The sequence below is a fragment of the Manacus vitellinus genome, unplaced genomic scaffold, assembly GCF_001715985.3.
Source record: "Manacus vitellinus isolate BGI_N305 unplaced genomic scaffold, ASM171598v3 scaffold_7_pilon, whole genome shotgun sequence".
NCBI classification, from domain to species: domain Eukaryota; kingdom Metazoa; phylum Chordata; class Aves; order Passeriformes; family Pipridae; genus Manacus; species Manacus vitellinus.
Genome location: NW_021940813.1, coordinates 30,780,500 through 30,792,028, shown reverse-complemented (window position 1 = coordinate 30,792,028; position 11,529 = coordinate 30,780,500). Strand labels below are relative to the sequence as shown.

Below are 11,529 nucleotides of genomic sequence, written 5' to 3'. Positions count from 1 at the left end.
CAGAGAGACGCTTAACCCTCCTGCTCATGGCTTTAAATAAATGAATAAATAAATGAATAAATAAATAAATAAATAAATAAATAGTAAGTATGCGGCCCAACGCATGGGCGCCAACAAGTGTTAAATAACTAATTTCTCTTTTTTTCCAGGCTTTTTTTTTTTTTTTCCAAGGATGTTTATTTATACCTTGCTAAAACTCCTTGGCCATGGGTCCCTTCTATACCCGACTGGTGTTTGCTTTGGAGCTTTCTCGACCTACACAAACACATTGGGTTGACTGAGAGATTTCAGCTCCGGGTAGGTTCGAGGAGGAATGGGGGAGAGTTTATTTATGTATTTAATTATTTTCGTCCAAATATGCCTTTTAAAAATCAATACAATTAATCTGTCAGCTCCACGTGTCTCTGAGACGGAGAAGGTGGTGGAGGGTCCCTTTGGGCTGGGAAAAAATCAATTTCCCCATTAACTGACCAAAAAAAAAAAAAAAAAAAAAAAGAGGGAGAGTTACAAGAGGCTAGAGGCGGGACGGAATTTCATCTCCCTCTGCCCGGTTTTCCCCAGCGGCCTTCTCTGGGGTGCTGCACCTCACTGGGACATGGACCTGGGCCCTGCAGTGGCGTCGGTACCTGCGCTCCCCCCCGCCCCTATTCCAGCTGACCATCCACTGGCAGAGCATCTGGGAGCAGCCTCCCCAACTCCGGGGCGGCCTCGTCTACGGGAAAAGGGCAGATCTCAACAGCCCTCCTGGGACTGACTGGAGAGGAGAACGACAGCGCAAGGGTCCGCACAGTTTTTCTCCCTGATGGTTTCGCGCATCGGGTGGAAGACCCTTCTCCCGCAGCGCTGTCCGGCTCTAGGCGGAGACCGAAGCCCCCCGGACGGCTCGGGACCGAGCCGGTCCATCCCCGCAGAGTGCGGGCGGGCTTGCCCGGGCGCTTCCCGCCCCAGGAAGGCTATGCACCCCGGGAGGCCAGTTCGGTGTGCGGGCGGCTCTGGGGCCGCTCATCGCACCGCAGCCGAGGGGCCCGGAGCACCAGCGGCGCCTCCTGGGGCTGCGGGACCCCCGCGCTTGGCCTCCTACCCAGTCCCGAGGGGCGCTGAGCTCCCGAAAGCCGGGCGGAGGCTCCTTCACCAAGTTTTACAGCCTGTTTTAAATACGTGCCAACTTCTATATAAATGGCACTTGTAAACGTGTCCGGCTTACTCCCGTGCAAACGAAAGAGGGTCAGAGCTTGCTGGGGAAAAGTAAAATAAAACCGAAGCTAACTACCTGTTGGAAAGGCATCCTCAGGGCTCCCATATTCACATAAGGGGCTACTCTGCAGGCGTCTAAATGGCTGGCGGTTCCCAGGATCACACCTGCGGGGAGAAACAGGACCGGGTGAGCAACGAAGGCGCCCCAGGATCCGCGGCCGACCCCTCCTGGCAGGCCCGCACCTCTAACCCACCTTTGTGCATCTGGTTTTCCTGCTTTCGGCACTTTGCTCTCCTGTTCTGGAACCATACCTGTGAAAAGAAAATGCAAACAAAACCAAAACAACAACCAAAAATGGAGGTGGCCTAGGAAGCTGCTAAGGGAGCATTATCCCAGGGGCTAGGGTTGGAGAGGCGAGGCGAGTGGCTCCGCACAACTTTACTGAGGTCTCTCCTCGGGAGCAGCCGAGGGGGAGAGCTCTGTCTCAGGTGGAGTGAACCCCTCTGAGTGCTGCAGTGGGGCTGTTCGGGGGCCAGGGATGGGGGGGGCGGTCCCTGATCCTACGGTTTCTCAGCGGAACCTAGGAGTTGGGAAGCGCCCTCGCAGCCGGGCAGACCGGGAGCCGGCCGCTCCGCATCGAATCTCGGAGGCCCCCGTGTCCCCTGGACGGCCAGTGGCGGTCTTTGTGCCACCCGTCTGGAGCGAGGGGCCACTCCCACAAACACTGAAAATGAGACCACACGCAGGACGGGTGGGACCCTCGCTCCCTTCCTAGTCACACCTTAAGCACCCCGGGGAACTGCCAGCGTGGACAAGGTCAGACTCTAGGGTCTGGCCCCTAAGAGACCGGACCTCCTGCTCTCTCCCGAGCTGGGCTTGGAATGGATGATCTCCACCAAGATGTGAGACACTATGAGTTTGCACAAAAGGGTCCGAATCATTCCCCATTCTCCAAATGTTAAAAGAAAACAAAATTCGCTACTGCTGACTTCTTGACAGACAAGAGCAGCATCTTTTGCAGGCTGCGATGTAAAGGGTTTATGTCCCTAAGCGAGAAACGCCTGTAATCCGATAATCCTACCCCAATTCCAGTCGTTCTCGCTCAAACAAGCACAGAACTTGCAGTTACCACTGCGCCTCCCACTCCTCTTTTCCAGGGGCATTTCAGACCTTCATTACTTTTCCCCTTCCGCACTGCTTGGTTAGCAGCTCTCCCCAAAGCATCGTCAGAGGCACGAAACAAAATGTTTTGCGGACCCTTGTCTCTACACCAAAACTACCGAATATGGACAAACATTGACTTTCACCGCTGATAAAATCTTGTAGCTAAGTAAACACCTACAACCTTTGATGTTCTTGCATTTGCCAAGAGATCATACGGTTAATTAATACTAACTGCACTTCCTACATCAAATTTTCCCTTCAAGCTTTCTTCAATTGCCTTAATGATGGTCATTTACAACGGAGTAATTAGTGCAAAGAAAGGCTTCCGAAGGCATTAATTACCTCGGGTACCTCAGTGATTTTCTTAAGTAGGAATTGGCCTTCTCTGATTTAGAGCGCCATTCTTCCTGCCTAGGGTGTCCGTGCGGGGAGCGCACAGCGAGCGACTGTGGAGCGCCGCGGCTGCGGGCAGACCAATGGACGGACAGACCGACCCATCCACCGGTCCCGATCCCTGACGGCTGTCGCCAGCGCAACCCTCCCCGCGCTAACCGGGCATCACTGCCGCATCGCTGCCCTGTACAGCACAGCGCGGCACAAGCTTATTTTTCCCTACCAGCAATACGCAAATATCAACAAGATGCATCGATTCTCCTTTTAACCAGACCGTTAGGGATTTATATACATACATATATTTAAATATGAGCATGCAAAATATTATCAAGCTGTGGCGACAATAATACATTTTTTTACGGTTGTAAATCCTTGCAGGAAATCTCCTTGTGTGTGTTCCCCCCGCCCCCCCGCCTCGCCAAAGCAGTGTAAATTGTCAGAAGGAATTTAAGCAGCGTTTAAACAACTTCTCTTGCAAATCATAACATCTTTCAAACCGAAATTATATTTAAATCTGGAAAACGAAGTGCCCTTTCCCTTCAGCTACGAAAAAATAAGGTTATGAAGAATAAAAGTGATGAATTAGCCACTGCGTTAAGCGATAATAAATCAGGCTTGGTGTGATTCGCGATCAATTCCAATTAGTCATGAATATGCTAAGTAAAGCACAGTACACTGTTTTAGACAGTTATTTCTTCATTAAGGATCACTCAGTGATTTCTTTCACAAATGCTCTAATCTGATTTCCTTTTGATTTCCATTACAGACAGTGAATAATGACATTTAATTTAGCCCTGCACCATAAACCCAAAGATATTTGTTGTAATTGAATTACTGCCTGCTCCTCACTATGGTCTCATAACTTTCAATTATAACCCTGACAGCTGGGTGATATGAGTTTCCAGTACAACACTAAAAATAAAAGGTTAATAAGGACTAGCTATCATAGGAGCTTCAATTTATTTACAGCAAATTTCCACACTAAATTGAAACTATATCCTTTAGCAGCAAGGGACAAGAGGTTCAGATAGGAATTAGAGAACAATTCTGAAAGTATTGGAAAACAACCCACCTTTTCCTTTTCTCCCTTTTTTTTCTGCTTCTATTTATTGATGGATATCAACTCTGCCTATTTCCTAATTAATTATCCATTTTTTCCTCTTTCACTCTTTATTTCATTTACAGTTTTATTTTTAGACATGAAAACCCTTTTTATAAGATTATTAAATTCGGGGGAGTTACATTTCTCATAATCTCTTCCTGATTATTTTGTTTTGTTTTGTTTTGTTGTTGTGCTAAGATCTGTAAGCACTTGAAGCACCAATTTTCCTCTAACTATGAACATCCAGTTAAGGTGCTCCTCAGTAATAAAGTACTTGAAAGAAAGAGTGCAGAATTCAATTACAAGTAATTTATTTTTATAGAAACAGTACATCAAGGCCTTGGAAAGATATTACAGAGCCCAAGTAAGAAGACCCGGGAAGATGACATAAGAGTTGATGTCCCCTTCAGCAAAAGTTTAATCTTTTCATTAATTTATATGGTATGGTTAGATCAATCTTCCAGGAGAAAGTCGGCCAGAAGCACCCTGAACCCCTGCAATATCCCCTGCAAGCTGTCCTTCCTCAGGCATATGCCCGGCACCATCCCTCGCCCAGCTCGGTTTGTACTGAGACACACGAGCTGAGCGGAGAATAGAGCCTTCGGGGAAAAAAAAAAAAGAAAGAAAAAAAAAAAAAAAAAACAACCTAGGTACTCCATTTAATTCAAGACATGCCTCCAGGAGACAGTTGTTTAGAGCGAGATGGTGGCTTGCTCGGGCAAAGGCGGGCTGAATGGTGTACTATCTGTTTGCTTTCCACGGTTAAGGAGGAGGCCAAAGAGATCCTGCTCCCCACTCCAGCTTGGGGCCATATTTCTTAACTTCCCGCTGTGCCCTGGGGGTTAGATCGGGCATGGAGGCCTCCACCTATGCCCATAGAGCCATACCCGTGCCTATATGTACCCACCCACCCACACCTATAGGCAGATATATACATGGGCATATCTTATCTCCAGGGTGTGAAGGCGTTTTGTTCAGTGGTGGGGTTGCCTTGGTGACCTTTTCTTGCGTTTGGGCTTGGTTTGTGTCTGTTAGGTCAAGCAAGAATTTTAACCAAGAAGAGATTTCCTTCACGTTTCTCCCGCTCTCTGCCTGCTCGGAGAGCCACAGGTTGATCTTACTAATTATTTCTAGATTGTTTTTTTTTTGGGGGGGAGGAGTTTGGGTTTTTTTAATATAATATCTGTACATCTGTTTTGTGGAAGCATTCCCTAGTTGCACTGGGGGAAGAGGCGGTATTTTTCCTCTGCATCAAACTGAAAATGGAATTTAAAATAATCGATGTGTAGCCACCCAAACAGACGGCTCTAGTGGCCCCAGAACTGCAGCACCCGGATCTATTTTCAAGATTTCGAAGTCTAATTGGCATTTAGCTGTCTCTGAAGCGGGATGGGAGGGACAGGGGGAACCTCCACCAGATGGGGTGCCATGCATTCATAGGCTTGCTGCGCGAATCAGAGCGGGCACCTTTCCACCGGCTCTGGCTAATCCCGTCCCTCAGCACCCAAACCGTCTAGCCTTATTCACGGCGATTGTTTTCTGGGCCTTTTTTTTTTTTTTCATAACGACCCCATAAAATAAAAAGCAGGGAAGAAAGTGAGGATTAAAGGAGAGTTAATGGCACGTTTGCAAGGGAAAAAATAATTTAAAAAAGTGCAGTTGTTCAGTTATCAGAGACTTGTCAACACTATCACCACCCAATGACCGTAACCTCCCCACGCCCCCCCCCCCCCAAAAAAAAAAAAAAAAAAAGAAAGTTAAACCAACTTCCTAGGAAACTCAAGGCACGGGCAGATATACCCTGAGCGGAATTACTGTTTGGCAGAACAGGTACAGAGGAGTTGCAAACAGCTTCCCCGTCACACGTCGCCTCTGCCTTCACCTCCCTGCTTTGCATGAAGCGGGGCACTGTGCTAGGGTCTTCTGGCAGTTAGGAAGTGAGGTGAGGACATTTCCAGGAACAGAGCCTTTCTCTTACCTGAACCCTAGCTTCAGAGAGACCCAGCCTCTGGCTTAGTTCCTCCCTCATGAAGGCATCCGGATAGTGAGTCTCATCAAAAAGTCTTTCCAGTTCATTCAGCTGCTCTAGTGTGAAATTGGTTCTACTTCTCCTTTGTTTAAGCTTGGTCTGTCCATCTTCATCTTCTGACTTCACATCTTCCCTCTTCTCTTTGCACTCGTAGATACCTGCCGGGAGGGAGAAGGGGAAAACGACATTGAACCTCCCCTCACACCTCTCCGAAGTTCTCTGACACAGGGTTTCCCTCCTCCCCTCTCTTCGTCCCCAAACTTAGCACAACCTACGGGGACAACCGACGAGCGGGTGGGGGTCCCCGGGCCGGCCCCGGGGCGGCGAGAGGGGCTGGGGACAGAGCTGGGGGTCCCCAGGCCAGGCTGAGCCCGCTGCAGGCTCCGCGCTGGGCAGGGGGGCACCTCACCCGAGGGCCGGAGGGAGTAAGGGAGCCGCGCTGCCTTGCACGTCTGAAGCACTTCAGAAAAAATATAGAGATAACTATAATTTTATTTTCTTTCCAGGGTTAGAAGGAAGCCGCGCCGCCGGTTGGCACGGGCAGTCCGGGGAAGGGGTTGGTAGGAAAACCGCCGGCGCCCTGATACCTCCAGGCGGTGGGAAGAGGCGGGGGAAGAGCGCTTCTCCGTCGACGTTTTTTCCCAAGGTAAAGAGGGTTATGCAAGAAGCTCCCCACTGCTGTCACGGTAAAGCCATGGTGAAAGTATTCGCCTCGTTAAATAAACTTTTCTTGGGCCGGAGGCCGTCCGTCCATCTCCCTCTCATCACCCCTCCTTACCCCAAAATACTTGCCAGCGGCTCGAAACCCCTGCTCGGCCCTGCACGGAGCAGCACAATCAAGGGCCGTAGGTGACCCCCAGCCTCTCCAAAAGAGCAGGAACCCTCTCAGCCTTCATGGAGTCCAGCGGGGCTCGGGGAGAGTTTGCGACCGGAGGCGGCCGCTGTGCATGATTGTCCCGAGCAGAGGAGAGGAGGGCTAGGGGGGCAGCGGGTGTAACAGTACCCCTTTTTTGTCTAGGGGAAGAGGATTTCTTTTGCTTTGGCAAATTATTTCCTAATTTTTTCCCCTCTTTCCTTCATTCCAGGAGCCCTAGGGAACTGTCCGTCCTTTAAATCCGGCTGAAGAAAAGAGGAAGAGCAACGGACCCTGCTATAGGCTGAACCGGTTCCCCGGGATCCCCTGCCTGCCTGGGGCGCCCCGTCGGGTACGCATCCAGCGCAGGTACCGGCAGTCCCGGGACGAGCCTGCTCTCACTACCTCTTTTGTCGTGCCTTTACTTCTGGGTGGTGTGGAGCCGGGGGGGTAGTCGCATCCGCGATGCCGAATTAAATCCGTTTTCTCTCAACAAATACACATGTGTTATATACACATATATATTTGTATACACATAAAAATGTATGCATGCACATATATTAACCTATATACTTAGGGGCATCCCAAAATGCAAATGATAAACTGCAGATCGTAAATTAATTAAACGTAATAGAGCATCCTGAACTGCATCTGGGCTTAAGTAAGACCAGACCCAAGAGGAAGCACTCGTTTTCACTTCCAAAATGAAAACTGTCCCTGGCCGTGATCGTTCCTCCGGGCTGCACAAAATTTTGGGTAGGATCTGGCCTCCGGTGAAGGGGGTGTTCGCTGGTTGGTTTTAATGGCGTTTTGTTCGCACTTCTCCTGTAAGGGGAATCCCTATGAAAAGACGAGGGTGCTAACCCAGGAAATGTCTAGGGGAAATCAGGCGCGTTCAAAAGCTGTCTCTTTTCCGAGGCTACAGCATGTCCGTGATAGGTATAAAATATTAACTAGCATATCGGTGGGACTGAAATCACACGCCGGAATCAGTTGAAATTAGACTGAAACCTGGTATGAATTTAAACTGTCACAAGCATCTCAGCTCTTTCCAACTCCTCCCTTCCATCCCCACCCCCAGTCCCTCTCCGTAGATTAGATTAGCTAAACATACAAGCCAGAATTTCGATTCAAGGGGGAAAGAGGGGTGCTTTTTTTTTTGTTGTTCGTTCCCATTCTATTTTTTCTTCCTGAAGCATGCCCTGCTTTCATTTTTTAAAATCATCTCCTGCGCAAATGATTCCTCTAAACTGAACACTCTCGTTTTGCAGTCTCTCGATCAGAGAAGAAAAATAAGCAGTGCTGAGTGGTACTGGCTTTTGCAGAAATACGGGTACTCGAATATGTGATTGTACCTCATTCCTCTGTTTAGGGAGGGAGGTAGAAAAGAATAGGATATTAAATAAACGTTTGGGCTGTAAATTAAATCGCCCAATGTTATATTAAACAAGATCAAACAGTAGGAAACAGCTGAAAGGCTGGTTGTTGTTCCCCAACCTATTAACCGGGTTTTATTCCCCCAAAGTAGCCAGTAGCTCCCCAGGCAGGTCCACCTGTCTAACTTGCCTAGAGACACTTTCTCAACTTTCTAATCCCCTCTCCTTCTTATTCTCCCCTTCCCCTGCGAGCCTGTGCGGGATTTTTAGCTGGCTTCCTTTAAAAATATATATTTTTAATTTAATTTTCTTTTCGCTAAGAGAAGGAATGGCGTTTTGCCTCTGGGGTGCAGTGCTGCTTTGGCACAGGTGAGAAGAGAGGCAGGGGACCGAGGGCCTTGGCAGCCGGGCCCGATGGTGGCTCTCGGCGCAGGGATGCTCTGTATCACCGGGCCCGGGCAGCTGCCCCACAGTCAGGCTCCTCTCTTCCTTCGCCTCTCCAGCCGGAGCCTTTGAGTAGGATATGCTGACCGACACAAGACAAAATGTTCAGGGAGAGCCTCTCTACGTCCCTCTTTCTCCTAAAAGCAGCAACAGCATCCCGACGGCCCAAAAGCAGGAAGAACAGGTCTCCTAAGGCATTAAAACTCCCCGGACAAGGTTTCCTCGTACAAAAATATACAGATAGACAAAAACGTCTGACGTCCTGCGCTGCCCCCTTCCCCGAGGCGAGTGAACGCCTAACGCACCGGATCGATTTCGGATGTGAACGGGGGCTGGCGGGGGGCAGGACCGAAGTTGTGACTTATTTTTCATGGCTACTTATTTTTCACGGCATACGCTCACGTTATGCATGCAGGAGTACGTGTTTCTAAGCGTATGTTCCCGCCGCCGCGGGAGGGAGGTGACCGGAGGAGGGAGGCAGGATGCAGGAGGCGATCCCACTCGTCCCGCCGGGGCTGGGACCGGGGTCGCGGTGACCGATTCGCCCCCGCTGTGGAAAGCCAGGAACGACCGGGAAGGGGGTCAGGGCTGCCGGCGGGAATCACGGGGCCGAGGGCTCTCAGCCCCGCTCTTACCTTCCGCCGTCCTGCCCGTGTTGAACTCCTTCAGTTTGTCCTTGTCGCTCTCTACATGGTCTTTGAAAAGATGCACCGGGCAATGGTTGCTGGTCTCGGTCATGTCCTGTAGGTTAGAGTCAGAGTTTCCAAGCTCCCTAGAGCGAGCCAACCCACTCTCCAAAACTTCCCTGTACGTGATCGTCTCCTTCTTGTTGCTGCTGCCACTGCCGCTGCTGCTTTCTTTGCTTTTCTGGTCAAAAGATTTGGATACAAAAGCCGTAAGTTCTTCCATGGCTGCCCGATGATCTTATCCACAGAGATCCACTTGTTTTCAATCGGAGATGTGGCCGTCCTCTGCACGCTGTTTTTGCACGTAGAAGATGGGCTGTATAGGGTTAGATCACTCCTGCTGTTATTTATGCCTTTCAATTTGAGATCACACTATTTATACATGGCTACCTCAGCCCAACCCCCAGCTCTCCCTGTCTCCAGCAATTACTGACTGCTCCATAGTCGCAGGCGGACTCCGAGCAGCTATCTCCCCCACCTCAGTCCAGCAATTGGCTTTCTTTTCATTTCATCACTCTTTGGCATCTTTGCACCTTGATTTAGGGAGGCAAAGAGGCAGCAGCGGAAAAGAGGGGGAGAGAGAGAGGGGGAGAGAGGAATAAAAGCGAGGGAGGGGGGAAGAGGAAAACATGAAAATAGGTATCTGCATTCTGTAAATGGGTTGCAGAAATGAAAGTCGAGGAAGACTTAATTGATTGTAAGGACATCCTGTGCGTGGCAACACTGTGAGTAAAAACGGACCCATAGCTAATCAAATAACTGTGCTCCTGCAATTAAATGTATCGCTGTCAAGAGGAAAAGAAAATGAGTGTTCAATAAAAAAGGTAATGAATAAAACGCCGGAGACGTGCATTTGTTGTAATCATTGGAAATTTTACCTGATTTGCTATTTAGCTAATTTCTCTTAATTAAATGGTTAAGATAACCGGCGAAACAAAAATGCTGTTTTAAAAGTGCTGCCTGTTCTGGCTGAGGGTGGGTGAGTGGGTGTGCGGAAGGGGACGTGTGCTGCAGCTAAACTAGTTGCGAGGTGCCTCGGAGATCCGTGTCGGTGCGTTCGGAGGATTTGGAGGGGGTTGCTTAGCCGGAGGGGTGGGGGGTATCCATAGGTAGGGGCTCTCTCCAGATGCGTGTAAACACTGCAGGATCTGTTTTCTTGTTTACTGTTATTATGTTATCTGAAGATACTGTAGGGGAAAATTAAAATCTAAAATGTTCATTTGGATGTAGCGTTATCCAGTTGCATGCAGCAGAAGGGTAATTTGTTAACATGGGAGTTTTTACACGACAAATATAGCACTAAGCCGTTCTTTTTTTTTTTTTCCCAACGAAACATACCCTGCTGGATTTAAGATAGAACTGGTAATAATTTCCCCACTTTGTTCTTGGTAGGCTGCAGTTATTTCTGTTGTACTCCTGGAATAATTATTATTCTGTGTGCTCGAATAGCTGCCTGAAATTCGTCTCCAGATAACAGCGCCGGCATTTCCAGCGCCTCTCCGCACCTTTTGATCCCCACGCGGAGTCGACTTTCCAGCTATTTATTTCTATTTCCTCTCCTCGGGCTTTAACGAGAAGGGTTATTCGGTATTTGGTGGAATTTTGTCTTCTGGTCATTAGGCTTTTTACGTCCTTCTTGTTCCCTCTCTCCTCGAGTTTGAGATAATCAGAGCCCATCATCACGCCACCCTCTGCTCTGAATCGCAACCAAAGCAGGCTCCTTGTTGGAGCAAGGGGCCATTGTTTCTTTTCCGGGGGAGTGTGGGACTGCTCTGAAAATTAGCAGAACATTAAAACACTAAAAATACGTTTAATTAATCCAAAGGTGCCCCCAGCACCAGAGTTAACACCTCCACAGGAGGAGTGGAAAAAATAATAATCGAGGAAGCAATTAATAAAGGGCTTAAAAAAAAATCAATCTCCCCCTGTGCGAATTTAAAATGATTATCTAGAGGACAAGGATTGATCATTTGATCTCGGCACTGCGGATATCCCTGACATTTATTATATTGTTGTGTCTCGGTGGCATCCTTCCACCAGAGTTCGTTTAACAAGTGAGGGAGCCGAGGAAGCCTTAGAACTTAACAAACAGGTCTTGTCATCGCAAACGCCAATCAAATCCGAGGCTCTAATGTATATCACACGGCACCACATAAATAATAGAAGCAAAGGATAGATGGAGAAGTAACGTATGGCTGAGGAAAAATCCCGGGACGACACGCTGCTTGTGACTCTGTCATGCAGTTTGCGTGTATAAGGGCTCGTGGTGGTTTGTTGCACACGCTGG

General features: G+C 48.8%; 1 protein-coding gene across 1 annotated transcript; it reads right to left on the bottom strand.

The window, feature by feature from the left end:
- Positions 1-1,135: 1,135 nt before the first annotated feature.
- On the bottom strand, positions 1,136-9,638 carry SHOX (short stature homeobox). The gene is made up of 4 exons (XM_029964780.1): positions 9,192-9,638; positions 5,833-6,041; positions 1,449-1,506; positions 1,136-1,359 (listed from the first exon to the last, which is right to left on the bottom strand). Exons 1-4 carry the CDS (start codon positions 9,463-9,465, stop codon positions 1,226-1,228), a joined length of 675 nt encoding a protein of 224 aa, XP_029820640.1. The 5' UTR covers positions 9,466-9,638; the 3' UTR covers positions 1,136-1,225.
- Between the last annotated feature and the right edge of the window lie 1,891 nt (positions 9,639-11,529).